A 20,898-nucleotide genomic window follows, 5' to 3' on the forward strand; every position below is an offset into this window, starting at 1 on the left:
TAAAGAAAAAAAAGAAAAGAATAGTTTGAACTTTAGAGTTGAATAGTTGCAATGTACACCTCAAGTCTTGTATCTGAAACAGTATGTAAACATTTGTCCATGGTACTAATTAATTAGAACATCCTAATCCAGTACTAATTAGGACATTCTTGCATGAACAATTTCCAGCAAAACACCACAGTTTGCAATTAGGGGAAAAGGAGAGAAATTAGGGGAGATGGGGGCAATAATGGATATAATCTGGGTTTGATGGAGGAAGTGAGGACAAAATTTATTTGTACAGTTCAGTCAACCCTGTATTAAGCACTCATCCACGGGAATATGGCGTCTAATACAGTGCGAGTGCTTAATACGGTGCCACCTAAGACAGGTTTGACTGTAGTTCGCGAATTGACTGATTGAAACAAACAAACAAAAAAAAGAAAACAGTTCTGACATGAGAGACGTGGAGGGGTGCAGGGGGCGGGGATTTGATCATAATGTGGGCAGAAAAGGTGGAGGGGAGGGGGAGAACAAAATCTAGTTGTCCCAGAAACAATTTTCCTTGTGACAAAACTTATTTCAAAGAAGGAAATTACTTTGACGGATATGGCAGGTGTAAGGGGATTTATTTCAATGACCATAGCTTATTATCAACATTCTCAAGTATGACATCGTTAGACGTGCATTTTGACGCGCACGCTACTCAGCTGGAGTTGAGCTTCCGATCTGATAAATGAATGAAGGGGTAAGTTTCTAAAGAAACTGTGGTGCTGCGTCGGTGGGAGAGTATAGAAGGTAATTTAGTGTTAACAACTGGGTTTAAAACGTAAATTAGCCACCGTAAAGAGTAAAAAAAGCTGACGTTTCGAGCGTTAGCCCTTCGTCACGTAAAGTGATCAATGATCTTAATGGATCTTTTGGGTCCCGATATTTTCTGTACGTTGTGAATGAAAGGACAAGTTTTGCATCGTGAGCGAGCGCATTTAAAAGTTCCAGATTGGTCATTGGTTTGAAATGAACTCCTGACTAAAAAGTAAATGGAATGCGATCCGTGTTCTCCTTCTCGGCCGTTTGTAGTGCTGCCTGTCGATCGATTTGTTGGGCACGGTGGTGGAATTACTACAAACCTACAGATTCACATAGTTACTTGTTGTATTCATCCTCACATCCATCACACGTCAAGAACTCCATACCTTTTTCACAGTTTCTCAGACTTCGTCGTTTATGTAGTGACGACTCTGATTTTTCCGAAAAATCAGAGGCAATGTGCCAGTTTTTCGATAAACGCGGCTATCCTGTTTCTGTCGTTCAAGCGGGCTACCACCGTGCCCAACAAATCGATCGACAGGCAGCACTACAAACGGCCGAGAAGGAGAACACGGATCGCATTCCATTTACTCTTACATTTCACCCTCACAACCACGCAGTTAAATCTATCATTCTTAAAAATTTTAAATTACTCCAAAACGATTCAGAGACTGGCACTATCTTTTCGCAACCCCCACTTATTTCATTCAAACGTGACAAAAACATAGGCAACTTTTTAGTCAGGAGTTCATTTCAAACCAATGACCAATCTGGAACTTTTAAATGCGCTCGCTCACGATGCAAAACTTGTCCTTTCATTCACAACGTACAGAAAATATCGGGACCCAAAAGATCCATTAAGATCATTGATCACTTTACGTGTACCTCCGCCAATGTTATTTACTGCATAACTTGCACTTATTGCAATAAGTTATACATCGGCGAGACAGGAAGACGACTGGGTGACCGATTCCGAGAACACCTTCGCGATGTGGAAATAAATGACAAGGACGCATCCAAGCCAGTCGCTAGACACTTTAATCTTCCTTATCATTCTAAACAGCATATGGCAGTTTGCGGCCTTTCCTTACATCTAGGCAGTTCGGAAAGCCGTAAAACACTAGAACAAAAATTTATATTTCAAATCGGCACCCTTAATCCCCACGGAATCAACGAGCGCTTTTCATTCAACTAATTTATTCCTGTTTTTTCGTCATCATATTCCCACCAATGGCGTAGCTCCACTTTCTACATATATATCCATACACAACCCACAATTCCTCTAATCGCTCTGACGAAGGGCTAACGCTCGAAACGTCAGCTTTTTTTACTCTTTACGGTGGCTAATTTACGTTTTCAACCCAGTTGTTAACACTAAATTACCTTCTTCCGATCTGATGTTTGGCGCGCGTTCACTTACCTTCATGTTTGGGACAAAGCCTTTCTTGATAAGAAACGAGTTTTCGTTTAAGCGCTTAATATAAATGCACTTCCCTTTGAATGTACGGTGTTCTTTCGCCATGTTAGTCTTTTCATTCGCGCTTTACAAAGGTTTCAACTAACTCGGCGAAGGGAGAAAAGCCATGTTGTAATAAAGCAGCGGATGACTCCCGTTTGAATATGCGCGCAGTACAAATTATTATCCAGTCCTTCTCTGGCGGGTAGTCTCTAATGGCCAACATGATCTCGAGACCGAAATTACGATTATCGTTATTTCTAAATTGGCACCAAATTTATGGATATAGTAATTTCGTGGCACTCTTTACCAATCCTCTTTAAACGTGTTAAATAAAGAGAAGGACTCGGTTCCACTGTCTTACAACATTCAAGATGGCGGAGGAAAGGGGTAAATGTGCGTTCAGTTGTGATCAGCATGATCTCGACACCAAAATAACGATTACCGTTATTTCTAAATTGGCCCTGAAATAACGAATATCATAATTTCAGTGCATGTCTGAGACCTTCGGGCTCGAAGCTTGGGAACTAGTATTCAGGGAAAGATAAAATGGCGGCTTACGGCGGCGAAGGAAATCTCAGTAGTTTAATATTTAGCGTGAAAAGGCTTGGGTGTTGTGATCTGGTTCTCAAGTAAAAAAAAAATCACGGTCTGCAATGGCCCTACCACCTTTTGAACAACAAGAAAACATTGAAACGGTGGTAAAAAGCAGCAAGTTTCGAAGTCTAAACGAAAGATGGGTAAGCTGAGTTTCAGTCAAATATCATGACATTTGGGATGTAATTTCGATACCGAATAAATAGTTCTACATGGTTATACACGCATAGGATTCTGTTGTGTTCACGTGAAGGCCATTTCAGCCATTCCTGCCACTTGTAAGTGGTAGGAAATAAAAGATATGTATAGTTGTTTCGTATTGAAGCCCTGTGAAATCAAAAATTTGATTTATTTCTTCTTTGTTTTAGGTGGTCATTATCCATTACTTTTGGAAGTCGATGCTGATGAGAAAGAAAAAATGTTTATGATTATTTCTTCTCTCGAACATTTTACTATTTAGGTACCAAATAATCTTGATACTGAAGATCATTGCATCCATTATGAAAAAATTACCCTTGATTGCTTTGTCAACTGGAATGTATAATGTAATATACCTTGTGATTTGTGGGATTTTCACAAGTAAACTAGAAATACTTGAAGAGGGTAATGATGTACTTAATGCAGAGCATTTGGTACAAAGTCTGCTTTGCTGTAATCTACCTGAAGGTGCTTTTTATATGCTAGTAAGACTTGCACAGCCCAGTCAAAATGTTTTTGAGTAGTAGAAAAGCTGGCCAAACCTCTTCCTGAAAAGCAGTCTGAAAAATGTGAAGTTAGCGGAAGGTACTTCATTGTAGGCGGCCAAATTGTAAGCTGCCAGCCCATTTTGAGTGAGCAGTAAAACTCAACTGAGATTGGCTATTTTAGCTAATTTTATTGAGAACCAAATTCCCTGCAACGGGCACAATTTTACTGGGCTATTTGTTATTTAACTACTTAGTAATATTCTTATTAAAATTTACTGCATTCCTTTCTAATAATTTGCTGTTGATTGTATGCTGTATATAGCTTATGATTTGTGTGATTTTCACAAGTAAATTAGAAATACCTGAAGATGGTAATGATGTACTAGATAATGTACTTGATGCAAAGCTATTTTGGTGCAAAGTGTGTGCCTTGTCTGTAGGTGATTTTGCATGCTAATAAGACTTGTAATTCAAATAATACACATCAGCTGGAGTGGGAATATTAAAAGAAAAATAATAATATTTAGCTATACCAAGTTCTGGTTTTATGTCCAAAGTGTGTGCCTTGTCCATAGGTGATTTTGCATGCTAATAAGACTTGTAATTCAAATAATACACATCAGCTGGAGTGGGAATATTAAAAGAAAAATAATAATATTTAGCTATACCAAGTTCTGGTTTTATGTCCAAAGTGTGTGCCTTGTCCATAGGTGATTTTGCATGCTAATAAGACTTGTAATTCAAATAATACACATCAGCTGGAGTGGGAATATTAAAAGAAAAATAATAATATTTAGCTATACCAAGTTCTGGTTTTATGTCCAAATTAAGCACTTAGTTGAAGATCACTGCACTGCTCAGGTCCAGAAGGCTGAAAGAGTACTGTCTGCTGTTAGTTTGATTTTTGTCATTTCTATTGATTTATTTTATTTATCAATGTTTCTTTGAATTGTAATTCATTGATCTCTTTCAATAGTGCAGGTTCGCTCATGTAACCTAATCTCCCACTTATGTATGTATGTATGGATGAGCTTAGTCAAAATGTTTTTGAGTGGAAGGCAAGCTGGTGATAGTAATAGGCAGCAGAGGCTGAACCTTGTCTTGAATGGAAGTGTGAAAAGTGTGAAGTTAGCGGCAGCTATATTGTGGCAGGCAGCCAAATTGTCAGCTGTGGCACATTTTGACTGGGCTGATTGTGTGTAGTATATATGTGCACTTCTTTTAGGGTGTTAAACAGGTTAAAGTACCAAGAAATCCTCTGTGATAACTTGATAATTCAAGATGTAAAAATTTTAAATAATAAGGTAAAGCTTGATCATTCTTAAGAGTTTCCATTTGTTCTGGAAATTTGGGGGAGGGTCAGGGGAGCATTATTTATACATAAATAATGTACATAAAAAGTAAAAAAAAAGGCCCAAGGTAAAATCCCAATTTGTTTTAAGAGTTAATTTTATTAAGAGAAAACCCTGGATATAGCTTGGGATTTGTGTGATTTTCAAAAATTGTTAGGAACCTTGTTAATTTTCAGCTTCAAGAACACAAGTACATAATCTTTAGTGCAGCCCTCTTTTCTCCCCGCCATTATTCTAATTTTTTTATCAAGTTTCCTTTTTCTTGTGTTCAATTAATTTATTGTCTTTACAGGTGAAATTTTAATATCTGCTAGCACAATTATCTCTGCTAAGAGTGTCTACCATCACTCTTGCCGGTCTCAAGCCCAAAACGCTGCAAACTAGCTGAAACTACATGTATTTCGTAAAATTGCAATGAAATCTATCTAAAAGCACCAAAGTCCGGCAGAACGCACGAGTTTTTGCCAAATTTTACGCAAAAGTTGACAAAAGCGCTCAATTCGACCTGAAAAACACTTTTTTTTTTTTGCAAAAATCAGCCTATTTTACATTCAAAAGCACGATGTCTTTAACAAAATAGGGATACAATCCATGTGAAAACACTTATTCCAGCTAAAACGCAGTGTTCTCAGTAAAATTTGGGGAAAAAACGCGTAAAAACCGTCAGAAACACAACAAATTGGGCTGATTTTACCCACTTTTTGTGTAAATAGCTGCCAAAACCCTCTAAACTAGCTGGAACTACATGTTTTTCACAAGATCGCCATAAAATCTTGAAACGTTGCTTTAGGGACCTTTATGCCTCCAAAACGAGTTTTTACTTTAAAAAAAATGGAATGAACAAAGATGTTAAAGGGGAAAAAGCTGTGAGAAAGGAGAAGTTTAGTGTTGCTGTTTGATATGCCGCCCAGATATATCAATTTATTAATTGAACGCCTTTAGCCGTGGGCAGAAGTTTTTCTCTAGACTAAGAGGACCCTCCCTATGTTGACGAACCTCAATAACTCGTTGATTTTACTGTTTTTACACAGATTTGATTTTAACCATATTCGCCAAAATAACTGCCAAAACACGGCAAACCAGTATCTCGGCTAAGAGCGATATTGGCCATTTCACACATCCTTATTAGATATGAATTTTATTAAAGATTGTCATTCTAGCATATGTTGGCTAGTTACCACAGGTTTCTTGATTTTCATGGGAAAGTGGCATTGGTTGGTACCATGACCAATCTCCTCGACTTTCCCATGATTTTCATAGGATGTTAGCGACCCATACTTCGAACCTCAGTTGTTTTTTTTTTTTTACATTGGCGCGAGTTTCACAACTTTCTTGTGGTTTGTCATTGACTCAGAGTTGGGCTTATTTTTATGGCTAATCCATCGGCGACTTTCTCATGATTTTCTTGGGTTCTCAACAGTGACACGCACTTTGGAACCATAATTTTATAAATATGTCAACACTGGCAAATACTGCTAAAATCTACACTCTACTAAACTCCATGTACCACAATATCCACACAACTGCGTGTGCCTACTTGAAAATCCTAACCCTAACCCTAAAACTATCCAGTTAGCCTAGTATTGTATTGCTGGTTTGAGTGACTAAACTGGCTCAAATGATCCAGCTGCTTAAAAATCTAAGCACAGAGTAAGTTTAAAAGATTCAATTTTGTAAGGTTTCGAAACAGTTCCAAAATTAACATGCACATAGCTCAGTGTAAAACATCGAAGCTTCTAGGACTTCTTATGATTCCTACGAACGTACACACCTAATGCACGTCAATTTGCCTTTGTTGTCCTCGAACGATCACGTCTTCATGGTAACAGGTCCAAGGAAGAAGTGAATGATGTGGAAACATAGAGTTTCATTTTTCCGAATTACGGAATCATGCTATTTCGTCCTGTGCTCACTCTAACTCTGTGCTATCCTAAACCTAACCCAAACCCCAAACCAATCCTAAGCTATGGTAAAGGGTTTAAGTCAGGGTTGAGGATAGGGTTAGGGCAGGAGCCCATTACCTGGTTAGGGTTAGAGTTTGGGTTGCTTCGGGTCAGAGGGGTTTAGTGTTACAATCAGGGTTAGGGCTAGGGTAAAATTATGCTTAGAGTTAGCGGGGTTTAGTGTTAGAATTAGGGTTAAGGCTAGGATGAGGCTATGCTTAGGGTTGGCGTTAATATTTTTCTACAAGCATTCAATTGCAGGGTTTTTGGTATTGTGTTTGTAAATTTCAGTAACTACTTGAAAGTTTACTGAAAAACAAACGATAGGCCGACTGGTACACTTACAGGATAGATAGAGAAGGTTGGGGTTAGGGTTAGGGTTAGGGTTAGGGTTAGTGTTAGGTCTAGGTTAAGGGCTATAGGTTAGGGTTTAGGGTTTAGGGTTAGGTTTTAGGGTTATGGTGTGGGGCTAGGGTTAGGGTTAGGGTTTAGGCTTAGTGTTAGGGTTAGAGGGTCTGCGGTTGAGGTTAGGGCTAGGGTGAATGTTTGGGGTTAGGGTTTGGGGGTAGGGTTAGTGTTGAGGGTAAGGGTGTAAGTCTCTTCAAAAATATTTTTAAGAAGATTTTGTCACCTTTTTCACTTAAATAACCACCTGAAGAATTTTGACCAGTTAGATTATTTGAAGCGGTTGGATTAATTTTGATTGGGGTTTAATAACTTTTAGTAGTTGGATGATTATTTTTACCAGTTGAACCACTGTAATATGCTGGATCTTTTTTACTAATGTTACCATCCTTACCTGAATTATTTGAACCAATTTCACTGGTTACACATGCATTATCCAGTTAGACCATTTCAACTGGTTGGATTATTTAAACCAGTTTGTCCATTTTAGATATTGGCATCATTTTATCAAGTTGGATCATGTTAACCAGTCGCACCATTTTACTAAGTGAGATCGTTTCTTCCGATTGGACCATGTCACGTATTTAAAACCTTTTCACCGTTTAAACCATTTTATCTTGTTTTGGCTGGTTGGACCATGTTAACCAGTTGTATCATTTTGACTGGAGTGAAAAGTTCCGTTCTTAACCCGAGCCCTAACCCTAACCCGGGGTTAGGGTTAGGGTTAGGGTTAGGATAGCTCGCAGGTAGAGTTAGGGCTTGGGTAGGGTGGGATTATGATTAGGTTGAGGGTCACAATTTTTTCTGAAAACATCCAATTTTTTTTTGGTATTGTGTTTGGCTATAAACTTTAACAACTACTTGAAAGTTTGCTTGAAATCAAAATATACCATTTTTTGCCAAAATAACTGCCAAAATGCGCAATTCGGGCCTTTTTATCAATTTACACTTGGTTTAAGCTTGGTTTTTGTGTTTTCCCACAGACTCTTAAACTATTTTGCTGAGAACATTTTTTGCAGCGTTTTTAAAACTGAAATAAGCTTATTTTTGCAAAAAAAAACAAACGTGTTTTTCAGTCGAATTTAGTGTTTTTGTCAACTTTAGCGAAAAATTTTGCAAAAATCGTACATTTCTGCCGTATTTTGGAGTTTTTAGACAGATTTCGTCGCGATCTTGTGAAAAACATGTAGTTTCAAGCTAGTTTTCAGTGTTTTGGCAGTTATCTTGGCAAAAAATGGGTAAGTCAGCGCAATTGTTTTTTTTTTTGGTTTTTAAGGTTTTGTTTGCCCAAATTTTACTGAGAACACTGTGTGTTAGCTTGTCTCCATTGTTTTTTCGCAGATTCTATCGCTGTTTTGCTGAAAACATAACGTTTCAGCTTGTTTGCATCGTTTTTGGACGTGAAATAAGCTAATTTTTGCAAAAGGAAAAAAACCTGTTTTTCAGCCCAAATTGACATAAAGAATACAGAGGAACATTTGCTTATTGCCTTTTTTTTTTTGTCCTTACTCATGAAGTTGATTTTGGCATTTCAAACAAAAACTCTGCTAGAGCATTAATTGAATGACATATCATGCACTTACTTTGAAGCAAGAACACTTTTTTTTTAATTCAGAAAAATACCTTTTTATTTTTTTTAAGGACTGCTGGATATAACCTGTACAACCAAGATGAATTTACATTCATTATTTGTCATAACTTACACTAAATTAGAAATTCAAGTATGAAATGAGGGTACTAGCCCTTTAATAGTGTTCAAAATTTCCATATGCAGGGGTACTTGTGGCTACTGGAGAAGAATCAGTCTTTAACCCTTCACCCCCCCCCCCCCCCAAGGGAGATAATAAGTACAGATATCCTCTTCCCTAGGGGCAACTAGCTCAAAAGTGAGTGATCTCAAGGGCCCTCCAAAAACGTTTTCTACAGCAATAACTAAGCTCTACAGAAGCACACTATGCAGACAAAAGGTGTAAGAGAATCAATGAATTCTTTAATTCTTGGTCCCTCCCAGGCCAACCTATTGTACAAATCTCATGACATCTGTTCCAGTTTCATCAGTCAATTTTTCAAGCTTCAAGCTTTTCCTGCAATTATGTACTTGTTCTTGAAGCTGAAAACTAACAAGGTTCCTGTAAATTAAGTTTACATAACAACCTAACAATTTGTGAAAATCACACAAATCCCAAGCTATATCCAGAATTATGCTCTTAATAAAATAAACTTTTAAAGCAAATTGGGATTTTGCCCTAGTTCTTTTTATTTTTTTGTTACTTTTTAAATACATTTGTATAAATAATGCTCCCCTAACTCTCCCCAAAACTTTTAGAACAGATGCAAACTCTTAAGAATGATCAAGCTTTACCTTATTATTAAAAATTTTTACATCTTAGACTACCAAGTTATCACGGAGGTTTTTTTCGGTACTTTGACCTGTTTAACACCTAAAAAGAAGAACACATACATAACACACACACAATCAGCCAGGTCAAAATGTGCTGCAGCCAACAATTTGGCCACCTACAATGAAATAGCTGCCAATTTCACACATGTCAGACTTCTATTCAGGACAAGATTTGGCCTCTGCTGCCTATTACTATTGCCAGCTTGCCTGCCACTCAAAATTTCAACTGAGATTGTACATACATACATGTGGGATTAGGTTACACGAGCGAACCTGCACTATTGAAAGAGGTCAATGAATTATAACTCAAAGAAACATTGATAAATAAAATAAATCAATAGAAATGACAAAAATTAAACTAACAGCAGACAGCTCTTTTTTGGCCTTCGGGGCCTGACAGTGCAGTGATCTTCAACTAAGTGCTTAATTTGGACATAAAACCAAAACTTGTTATGGTTAAATATTATTATTTTTCTTTCAATATTCCCATTCCAGCTGATGTATATTATTTGAATAACAAATCTTATTAGCATGTTAAAATCACCTGAGGACAAGGCATACACTTTGTGCCAAAATTGCTCTGCATCAAGTACGTTATCTAGTACATCATTACCATCTTCAGGTATTTCTAATTTACTCTTGAAAATCACACAAATCATAAGCTATATACAGCATACAATTGGCAGCAAATTATTAAAAAGGAATGCAGTAATCTTTAATAATAAGAGTAGCTAAATAACAAATAGCCTAGTCAAAATGTGCCGGTAACCAGGGATTTGGCTTTCCACACAGAACATTTGTTAGGCGTCTAGTCTGGACAAGGTTTGGTCTCTACCTTCTGTTACTATAGCCAGCTTGCCTACTTCTAAAAAACGTTTTGACTAAGCTGAAAAAAATGTTTGAGAGAAAAATGGCCACAACAAGCCCACTTACTGCAAAATAAGAAACATAAAAGTAACACTTCAAATTAATACAGAATATAAGCCTTGCAGGATTTGGCTCTCAATAAAATTAGTTAAAATAGCCGATCTTGAGTTTAACTACTCACTCAAAATGGGCTGACAGCCTGCAATTTGGCCACCTACAATGAAGTATCTTCCACTGACTTCACACCTTTCAGACTGCTTTTCAGGATGAGGTTTGGCCTCTGCTGCCTATAATTACAACAGCCAGCTTGACTACTACTAAAGAACATTTTGACTGGGCTGTGCAAGTGTTACTAGCATATAAAAAGCACCTTCAGGTAGATTACAGCAAAGCAGACTTTGTACCAAAACACTTTGCATTAAGTACATCATTACCCTCTACAGGTATTTCTAGTTTACATGTGAAAATCCCACAAATCTCAAGGTATATTACATCATACATGTTGACAAAGCAATCAGGGGTACATTTTTCATAATAGGATGCAATGGTCTTCAGTATCAAGATTATTTGGTACCTAAATAGTAAAATGTTCGAGAGAAGAAATAATCATAAACATTTTTTCTTTCTCATCAGCATCGACTTCCAAAAGTAATGGATAATGACCACCTAAAACAAAGAAGAAATAAATCAAATTTTTGATTTCACAGGGCTTCAATACGAAACAACTATACATATCTTTTATTTCCTACCACTTACAAATGGCAGGAATAGCTGAAATGGCCTTCACGTGAACATAACAGAATCCTATGCGTGTATAACCATGTAGAACTATTTATTCGGTATCGAAATTACATCCCAAATGTCATGATATTTGACTGAAACTCAGCTTACCCATCTTTCGTTTAGACTTCGAAACTTGCTGCTTTTTACCACCGTTTCAATGTTTTCTTGTTGTTCAAAAGGTGGTAGGGCCATTGCAGACCGTGATTTTTTTTTTACTTGAGAACCAGATCACAACACCCAAGCCTTTTCACGCTAAATATTAAACTACTGAGATTTCCTTCGCCGCCGTAAGCCGCCATTTTATCTTTCCCTGAATACTAGTTCCCAAGCTTCGAGCCCGAAGGTCTCAGACATGCACTGAAATTATGATATTCGTTATTTCAGGGCCAATTTAGAAATAACGATAATCGTTATTTTGGTGTCGAGATCGTGCTGATCACAACTGAACGCACATTTACCCCTTTCCTCCGCCATCTTGAATGTTGTAAGACAGTGGAACCGAGTCCTTCTCTTTATTTAACACGTTTAAAGAGGATTGGTAAAGAGTGCCACGAAATTACTATATCCATAAATTTGGTGCCAATTTAGAAATAACGATAATCGTAATTTCGGTCTCGAGATCATGTTGCTAATGGCGGACGACGTGAGATTGTTTTTATTAATTATTTAAGGATAAACCAAAACGGTTGTTTGTTATTTAAAAGAGCGTTTACATTCAGTTTCTCAACTAAAGCTCTTTGATTATTGCTCCATAATGGTAGAGAAGAATTCGAAAGGGAAGAAGCGAAAATGGGAACCAGTAGAATTGGACGATCCTTCGTTCTTTGCGGGCGAAATGGATGGATTTGTGTCCATTGAAGTCATGGAAGATTATCATCCAGAAGAGCTAACAGGAATTAGTGCAGGTGGACCAGCTCAGAAGAAGAAAATAAAAGAACGGCCGCTGCAGGAGGTGAATTGATTAAAGTGCTTTAAAACATACCGCATGGTTAAATTTAGAAGATACAAATGTAAGATTCACTTCAAGCACGTGGTGAAATTACCCTTATATTTTACGAGAAATTGGGAAAAATTATCTTTTTGAATTTTTTTTGTTTATTTATTTTTCGTTATAACTCATCTTTAATTATAAATGTTGAGGGTTGTCCAATAGATCCAAATTGGGTTGAGTTGTTTACAAATCGACCCACCAGAAGTAAATAAGTGGTTAAGTCATCTTGTGCTACTGGAAATCTGAATAAATCGTGTCTCTTAAGGTGGAAATGTCTTACCACAAGTCGATTTTCAAGACGCTTAATAATAATCCTCAACCTGACCCAAATGGAATGACTTGTCTCCTGAGTCAGATTGGGTGTATATATTAGACGTGAGAATCAAAACTAAGATAACTGCCAGTCATACCTTAAATGAGAAAAGAAACAAACAAACAAAAAGAAAACAACAACAACACTCACCACAAGAACTACATGGAAATACGGGAATTGATCAAAATCATTTTGAGAGTAGTTTGTCCTAATTTTTTTGAAGACAGCAGACTGCATTGTCCCAAGGGCTCATGCATTTTTTCAGTCTTTACCCATACATGCACAGTTATGTACATCTAAGAATAGAAGCTTTTTTTTTGGTTTTCTCTAGAAGTTTGGCTCACAGGAAAAAAAAAAAAAAAAAAGCTACATAGTATTGTCTTTTGATTTAAATCTTCAGGCTAATCTGAAAAAAACCGTTACCACACCATCCACACAACTTGAAAAAAGCACAAAGAATGACCAATAGACAAAGGGAAAAAAGAAGAGGAAAAAGAAAAACAAGGCCCAAAGTAAAGCCCAGTCAGAAGAGAAAAACAGAGTAGAAATAGTCACTGACAATAGACTGGTGGAAGATCCTCCAGGTAAGATTTAATTTAAGGAATTATGGATGGGAAATGCACAAAACAAAGTACAATTTTACTCCAATGATTGTCCTTGAATTTTATTATTAAGAAGAGAATCAAACACATTTTGTTTAGATAATATTATGTTGGCAAAGATATGATTTTCTATAAATAATGGTAATTGAACTAAGTGGAGTGCAATTTGTGCTGAAATCATATGCGTGATTTCAAACTCAAACAAGCATGCAGCATGAGTTCGATTTGAAATCACAAGTATGATTTCAGACCAAAATTACATGACACGAGGTTCAATGACCACTTTATTACATCTATTTTGAAATCACCCAAATACAGGACTTGGTAAGTTCAAATATTTTATTGCTGCAGTACTGAGCCGGTCTGAAATTAAATTCATCCATTTTTTTTTTTTTTTTGGGGGGGGGGGGGAGTAAGAGTTTTGGAAACAAAAGTTGCAAAATTTGCCATGTGATACTCTTTGTCTTTCATTTTCCTGCAATTTGATTGGTTACTTTAAACGAGCCTTGAAATCTGATTGGTTGTTTTATCTTTAGTGTAGCCTCCTCATTAGCTGGAAAAAAGATGCAATTTAAGGCAAAAAATGGTGCAATTTGTGAGTAAATTGTATCAATTAGAGCCAATCAGATTATAGGGACCACCAGTGATTTCAAAATGGGTGTAATAAATAATGCAATTTTACTGATAAATTTTTTATTACAGTAACTGTATTGTTATTTATTAATTAAGTGTTTATCAATTTAGATTATGAAACCTCTATAAACATATTTCATATCTATACAGGAACAAATTACCCATTCCGTTCAACTGTTAAAATGATATTTCTCACTAACACTATGAGTTTAAGATGCAATCATATTTTATAGCTAAATTATTTATTTTGATTGAACTAAACTTTAGAGCCCATGGTAGATATGAGTTCTTGGGAAGTCCTTGGTGTTCCCAAAGAAGTTCAGAGAGGACTCAGTGAAGAAAGTTTTACTACACCAACCCCTATACAGACTCTCTCCCTTCCACCTGCAATATTCCACCACAGGGACATCATTGGTGCAGCAGAAACAGTGAGTTGAATCACAGCAGTTGCATTGGTGGAGGTCTCTTTTTTTATGTGTATTGTTTGTTTACTTGGTTTCACAACTATTTTGAGGAATCCTTTTTTTTTTTTTTTCAAGAGGTAGAGAGAGAGGAAAAAAAATAATTTTCAACATGTACATGTGTCTACTATGATGTACACCTTGCTCATTTAGCTCATTTTGTGTAACAAGACTTTCCCACACATTATAGCAAACAGTTTCTGTTTCTTTAGAGCTGGTCTTTGACCTTAATTATTGTCTAAGTACTAAGTGATTGTTGAATAATTATAAATATGAATTTTGTAAAAGCACTCTTGAGGAGAGCTGTTGAGCTGAAAGTATGTGTATGATGTACCTCTTGAGAGAGAGCTCTGACTGACTGACTGATGGTTAAATTTTGCTCTCTTAAGAACTAATGTAATAGCTCTTCCTTCTATATGTAGGCATTCTATATCTTCCTGTAGTTGGTTGATGGAACATTATGTATACAAAAATGTGCATTACAATAAGATTGTCAAGATAAGTCCCTTCAAGTTGTAAGTTTCATAGTTCTCATATCATTTGTTGGATAATGTCTTGAAATTGTCTGTTGAAGTTATGATAAAAAATTTTTGGTATTTATTAGGGTTCAGGTAAAACACTAACCTTTGGGATTCTAATTCTCACCCACATCCTTGACCACAAGTCCAGTCAAGAAGCAGGTGAAATTACAGAAAATACAACCAAAAATAATACCACAAATGCCACAGAAACTGGTAATGGAACATCCAAGCTCAAGAAACCACTCCTGGCGTTGATAATGACACCAACCAGAGAATTGGTTATGGAAATAAAAAATCATCTCAAACAGGCTACAAAACACACATCTTTAGAGGTAACATGATGTACTTAAATTGACAATTTGGAAGTCACCTCCACAGTTAGTTTCTGTTTTCCCATTGTTAGAAACTCAATTATTACTTTATTTTTATTGGCCCAAGTCAATTTTGTCTCCTGAGCCTTCAATTTTCCTCTTTTCAGTGGCACAGAATGCAAACCTATCTCTTGTTTGGAAAGCATTTTTTAATTTTTTTGGGGAAACATGAATTTGTAGCCACAGTAGGCTTAAGCAATTCAAATAATGATGAGTAAGTGCTGAAAACATTGTTATTCCCTCAAACATAAACTCTATTATTTTTTGGTACCTTCACCAGCAAAGTACATAAAAACCCTTTTGTTCAGAGAATTACAATCCTCCCATGATGTACCATTTACCCCCTCCCCTCCCCTCCCTTGGCACCCCTTCTAGTCCTGTGTCAACTTTATCTTTTATCAGAGAAATACCCACCAAACAAAGTACCTCAAAATCATTCGAATCAGTAAACAATTCCTTTTTTTCAAGATTGTTGCTGTGGTTGGAGGAATGGCACCTCAAAAACAACAGAGGCTTTTAAACAAGTGTCCTGAGATAATAGTAGCCACCCCGGGAAGACTGTGGGATTTGATTTCCGAGGTAAGTACCTCATGTATCATAAGTTGTACTGATTCACTTTCTTTTAGAGATTTGAAACAGTCGACACACACTTTTACATTTAGGTATGTTTCTCATGAGATCAATTGTCCTGTGTAGTTTTCAGCATGAATTTGGATTTCCAATGTCGTGTAAGTTTTTTCCGTTCGTAAAGCGCCGTAAAAAATGATAAGTACAGCTGTAAGCATTTTCTACTCCTCTGTAAACATCAGTGCTGGGCGTTTTTTTTCTTTTTCATATACCCAACGGTGAAATTGGAGTGTAGCCTTTTTCTATCAAATGGATGATTCTTGAGATATCTTCTGGCGGCGTTTAATTTCAGGGTGAAGAGCATGTCTGCCGTTTGGAGAACTTGAGATATCTTGTGATTGACGAGGCAGACAGAATGGTGGAGCAAGGCCACTTTCAAGAATTATCTTCAATATTGGAGCTCATTCATAGAAGGAGGTACATACCACATCTACATTAGCATATTTGTAATGGACTTCAATTTCCATCGGAGCTTGAATTTCTTTCAGGCTTCTCCTTCTGAAATGGTTTTCATGACTGTCAGCCTGTAAACTGAGGTAAATGACTCTCTTTTTATCAAAATTTAACTTAAATGTTTCCTGTTCGCAGTGATTATGATGAAGATGAGGGAACTGCAAAGCGAAGACGTCTCGAGCGCACTAACCATGAGGCCACCTTTAAGGTGCCATAGTCTAAATCTCCTTTTTAGTTACATAAAAAATTTATGCCTTAACGTTAGTATGCAAATAATTCTCCATGCAGCTGTTCCTTATATAATTCTTAAGGTGTTGACATGGGGATTTCGTCAAAAAATCAAGAGCTTCTTTACTTGGGGATCATTTCTCCTATTCTCAAGACCTCAATCAATCAATCAATTTATTTAACGTGGTCAGAACGCTTAGCTAAAAGCTAGTTTACAGGTACGCCACGAAATAAAAAGAGAAAAGGAAATTATAAAGCCTTATGAAGGTATATAAATTTAAATAAATTAAGATTAAGAACTAGCTAATATTAAAATATAAGAATTTAACAATGTAGTCACCAAGTAAAATGTATAAAATGTAATCATTAAAAACAGTAAATATAATCAAGGATAGATCCTCACCGCACTAGAGTCCTGTGAGATCTAATGTTTTTAAGTAATTTTTAAAAGTAGTAAATGTTTGTATCTTTCGAGACTCGTCCGGTAAAGCGTTCCATAATTTCGATGCAGCATATCTCCATGATCTTAACCCGAAGGTTGTTGATTTTACTTTTGGGAGGTCCAGTATTGTGGTTTCCCTAAGGTTATAAGTGGAACACCTTACTGTTATAAGATCACGTAAGCTTTTTGGACCTGCATCACTGGCTAATATCATAAAGACAGAGGACAATATATTTTTCCTAATCGCTGTTCACGAAGACTTGAGGGACCGATACGCTTACAAAGTTCCTCATAAGGCGAGTACTTATCTCTAAAAACAAAACGGAGCGCACGTTTGTTCACCAACTCTAACTTGTCAGCTGACTTTTTATTACAGAAGTGCCACGTTTCGGAGTGTGGTAAAATGAAAGCTTTATAAAGATCCCTTCTAGTCTCAAAAGACAACATTTTCTGCATCCTTTTTAATACGGCGACTTGTTGACTGATTTTTCTACATATTTTAGCAATGTGCTTTTCAAAATTTAATTTATCCTCGATTGTCACGCCAAGAAGTTCTATTGTGTTGGATATGGGAAGTTGTGACTCCTCACACTTAAACACTGGTTCATCAGTTCCCTTGTGTTTTCCCAACACCATAGCCTGGTATTTTGAACTGTTCCTCTTCATACCATTACGCGCAAACCATATATCAGCACTAATAAGATCATTGTTGATTGTTTCTTCAACTTTGGAGAGTTGATTGTCGGCGTAAAAGATTTGAGTGTCATCAGCGTAAGTGGACAGAGTGCACTTCTTGATGACATATGAAAGATCATTCATGAAGATGTTGAATAATAGAGGGCCGAGGATGGATCCCTGTGGTACACCATTGCATATAGGTTGCCAATTGGAAAGCGTATCCCCCAGTCTCACCCTTTGGAATCGATTTGATAAATTATATTTTATCAGGGAGGTTGTTGCTTCATCTGCTCCATATTCTTTTAATTTCAAAACAATCAGTTCATGAGGTAAGGTGTCGAAAGCCTTTGACAAGTCCATGGAGACCAGACCGATCAATCAAAATCGATCAAAAGGGAACCTTCAGTGTTAAAGCAAATACTGCGAAAAAGGCTCTAAATGTATCAACTCAAGATATGTGGTACTTAAAATCATACCTCTAACCTTGTTAATTTTTTTACGGCCTTCAAAACTGGCTTTCACAACAAGTTCGAACTACCCGCGTTCTCCGTCTTTTTAGGTGCGCAAGGCATTTTGGGTTGATGACGTGTAATGGTTGCTCCGTTCTTTCGTAGTTGGGGTTATCCTGGGGTTTTCCCTAGTAAAATGGCTAATTGCGAAGCGTTCGAGGGCATTAGTCTGGTAAAAAACAAGCAGGATCCCAAGCTTCGCTTTTTTAGCTTGCCAAAATACCCCATTTACTGACGTGCATGGATTCATGTCATTGGAAGGACATTTCTTCCAAAAGATTAGCGTGTGCGTTCGGAGCATTTCGAGGACCATTGCTTCCATAGATCATACCTAATGCGAGTACGGATAGCTTTGTTAACAGAAGGATGATTGGATACCCATTTGATAACAAGGTTAGAGGTTAATTTTAAGCACCCAATATCTTGTGTTTGATACATTTATAGTCTTTTGAGAAATATTTACTTGGGTGTGACAGTCGTTAGGAGAAGTTGGAGGTTGGTCACTCTTATGGATCACAGGGTTAAGAAAATTTGTTATTGCTCGAAGATGATACCCCTCTACTTGATAAATATTTCTTTTAGCTGCAACAAATATTTTAGGAGGAAAAGGTACATCTAGGAGTTTACTCAGCCCGACTACAATTTCACCCTTTACACCCTTAAAAATCAGTTTGCATTTTCTCCACACCATTTTCCATGAATTTTCTATGGAACTAAAAAAGAGAATTTGTTTAACAATCAAGAGTTTCTTTAGATGGTCGTTCCCTTTATTCTCGTGACCTTTATGTTTGATTCAGGAGTGATGCTGTCAGAAGAAACTAGATGCCAGTCATGAATAGGCGTTTAAGGGTTAACTTACAGTCTTTCGTGTCGTTCGTTTGTTTGTTTTTTTTTTTCATATTTGTTTTCTTAATTTTATTCTTTTTCAAATTTCGCGTTGCAGGAAACGAGCTGGACTCCTTTCCAGTTAATGTGTCATTTATGTCCTCCATTAGGAAAAGAATTTCTCTCGCCAAGCAAATTGACAAAGAAGAATACAAGTAGGTGAAGATGAAAAAACAAAAACAAAAACAGAGAAATATGGCAATTATCTTTTGGGTAGCCCTTGGTTTGTTTTGTTTTTTTGTTTGTTTGTTTTTTCGCTTAAGAAAAAGGCCCAATTTGACAGTCGAACTTGACAGCTCAGCATTTTTTGCACAAAGAATTGTTCACGCGGTTATGGTTACTAGACTACCAGCCTCAACATCAGTCTTAGGTGGTTTGGGCTTGAATGCATTTGTTGTCAGAAAACATTTCAACGGAACGGGCGGAACTGGTGTTCTGGAACTTTACTGCCTTGAAGGTTTGATGTCACATTTTATACACTGTCCTGTTCAGTTTATTTTCCTTAAAAAAGTTTTTTACAGACTGGAAGATCTCGGAGATCAGGGAGAAAGGAAAGAGCGACATGTAAAGCTGAAGCAATTGAAAGGTAATCAACCTTTAGTTAAGGCAGACAATGGTTGTACTGACAGTCCCACCAAAAACAATGGATCTTGCAGGCTGATAATATCTTAGTTCAATCAAAATAGGTTACATTTGGCTTGTAGTAGTAGGCTGGGGTGAGGATTATTGTTCCCATGGTTCTTATGTTTGAGTTCTATGTGAAAGGAAAGTATGAAAAGGTAGAGAACAGTCTTGATTTCCAGCCTTGTGTGGGTTAGCGTTAGCTTAGCCTGAGTCGAGTGCTTCTTTCATTTATTAATACAATTCTTATAGAATCTACATCTGCCGTTTTATTTTACATGTTCGTTTCATTTCGGTATCCACAGCCGAAATGAATTTGGAAGATAATGGAAAAGTGGCCGTTGAAGATGTAAGAAGAAAGAAAAGAAACAAGAAAAGCAAAACTTAACGTAACTTGCGTATCTCACATGTTGCAATCAAAAATTGAATTTTAGCAGCACTTAGTAGGATGCCGTCATATACAATGAATTTTGTTGTTACTTACATTCTCTTTCTCTCCATAGCAACAAGGAGAAAGAGGAGGAACTCGAGCATGATCTCCAATCGGCCATACCAAAACTTGAAGAATGGAAGTCGCACATTGTGCGACCTGTTCACCAAGATGCTGCAAAGACCGCTGCGGTCGATGCCCTTTCACAAAGCAGCGTGTTGTTAATCATGGATTGGGCTATGAAGTTCTTACCAATAGGCTACAGAGAGACGCAGCGCGATTGGTTTGCCAAAAAAGGAAAGCCCTGGCACATTACTGTTACCATTAACAAAGCAGACAACGAGGAAATTGAGGTTTGTTTAATGTTGAAACAGTACTAGAGTCATTCTTTTTTCCAAGTTAGCATATAACTCTTTAATAAAATCTGAAGGAAAATTCAGTGCAAATTTTTTTTGCACACTGACTGCACGAACGCGAAAATATGAAAAGGCGAGTTTATTCGAGCTCGGACAACTAACTGCCCCGAAGCCAAAACCAAAAAATGTGTCAGATTCCGGGTTGAATTTTTGGTTTGTTTTTTTTATTTAACCACTCTAATATTCTCTTTAGACACGAACCTACATCCATATATTTGATGAGTGCACTCAGAACTGGTTTGCGGTGGCGTCTATAATCGAACACACGTTGACAACACTGAAGGCTTTGAAGCCAAATCTCAGCCAAGTGTAGTTGAGATCAGACAACGCCGGTTGTTACCACTGCGGTTATCTTCTGCTTTCGCTCCCCAGCATCGTTGACCGCACTGGTGTCAAGATCACGCGCTACGACTTTAGCGAACCACAAGCAGGCAAAGA

The 20,898-nt window shown here is 37.1% G+C and overlaps 2 protein-coding genes and 3 long non-coding RNA genes across 8 annotated transcripts in view; 4 read left to right on the plus strand and 1 right to left on the minus strand.

The window, feature by feature from the left end:
* The first annotated feature begins 2,465 nt into the window (after positions 1-2,465).
* Positions 2,466-4,853, plus strand: LOC149045290 (uncharacterized). The gene is made up of 2 exons (XR_016187190.1): positions 2,466-2,985; positions 3,211-4,853. It is a non-coding gene; the product is annotated as an uncharacterized LOC149045290 (long non-coding RNA).
* A 3,974-nt stretch (positions 4,854-8,827) lies between these two features.
* LOC149045291 (uncharacterized) lies at positions 8,828-11,905 on the minus strand. The gene is made up of 2 exons (XR_016187191.1): positions 11,388-11,905; positions 8,828-11,162 (listed from the first exon to the last, which is right to left on the minus strand). It is a non-coding gene; the product is annotated as an uncharacterized LOC149045291 (long non-coding RNA).
* Positions 11,906-11,907: 2 nt separating this feature from the next.
* Positions 11,908-13,167, plus strand: LOC149045292 (uncharacterized). Its single transcript, XR_016187133.1, has 2 exons — positions 11,908-12,231; positions 12,984-13,167. It is a non-coding gene; the product is annotated as an uncharacterized LOC149045292 (long non-coding RNA).
* A 1,578-nt stretch (positions 13,168-14,745) lies between these two features.
* LOC149045293 (uncharacterized) overlaps positions 14,746-20,898 on the plus strand; it is a 43,140-nt gene continuing 36,987 nt past the window's right edge. The window contains exon 1 of the mRNA XM_089205885.1: positions 14,746-15,132. Coding sequence (XP_089062011.1) covers positions 15,058-15,132 — 75 coding nt within the window. The 5' untranslated portion in view covers positions 14,746-15,057. The remainder of the gene's footprint in view (positions 15,133-20,898) is intronic.
* LOC149045294 (uncharacterized) overlaps positions 15,848-20,898 on the plus strand; it is a 6,913-nt gene continuing 1,862 nt past the window's right edge. The window contains exons 1-4 of one of the 4 annotated variants that reach the window (XM_089208113.1): positions 15,848-16,215; positions 16,387-19,579; positions 20,118-20,397; positions 20,833-20,898. The exon at positions 20,833-20,898 is cut by the window's right edge and continues 1,764 nt beyond it. Coding sequence is in view for 1 of the 4 variants with exons in the window: in XM_089208110.1 (XP_089064236.1) it covers positions 20,181-20,264; positions 20,312-20,397; positions 20,833-20,898 (236 nt within the window). In the remaining 3 variants the exon portion in view is untranslated. Of the gene's footprint in view, positions 16,216-16,386; positions 19,580-20,117; positions 20,398-20,653 lie in introns of those variants that run through there. The other 3 variants (XM_089208110.1, XM_089208112.1, XM_089208111.1) reach the window with 3 other exon arrangements.

This window comes from Pocillopora damicornis, chromosome 5 (assembly GCF_964200805.1).
Source record: "Pocillopora damicornis chromosome 5, jaPocDami1.2, whole genome shotgun sequence".
Taxonomy (NCBI): Eukaryota; Metazoa; Cnidaria; class Anthozoa; order Scleractinia; family Pocilloporidae; genus Pocillopora; species Pocillopora damicornis.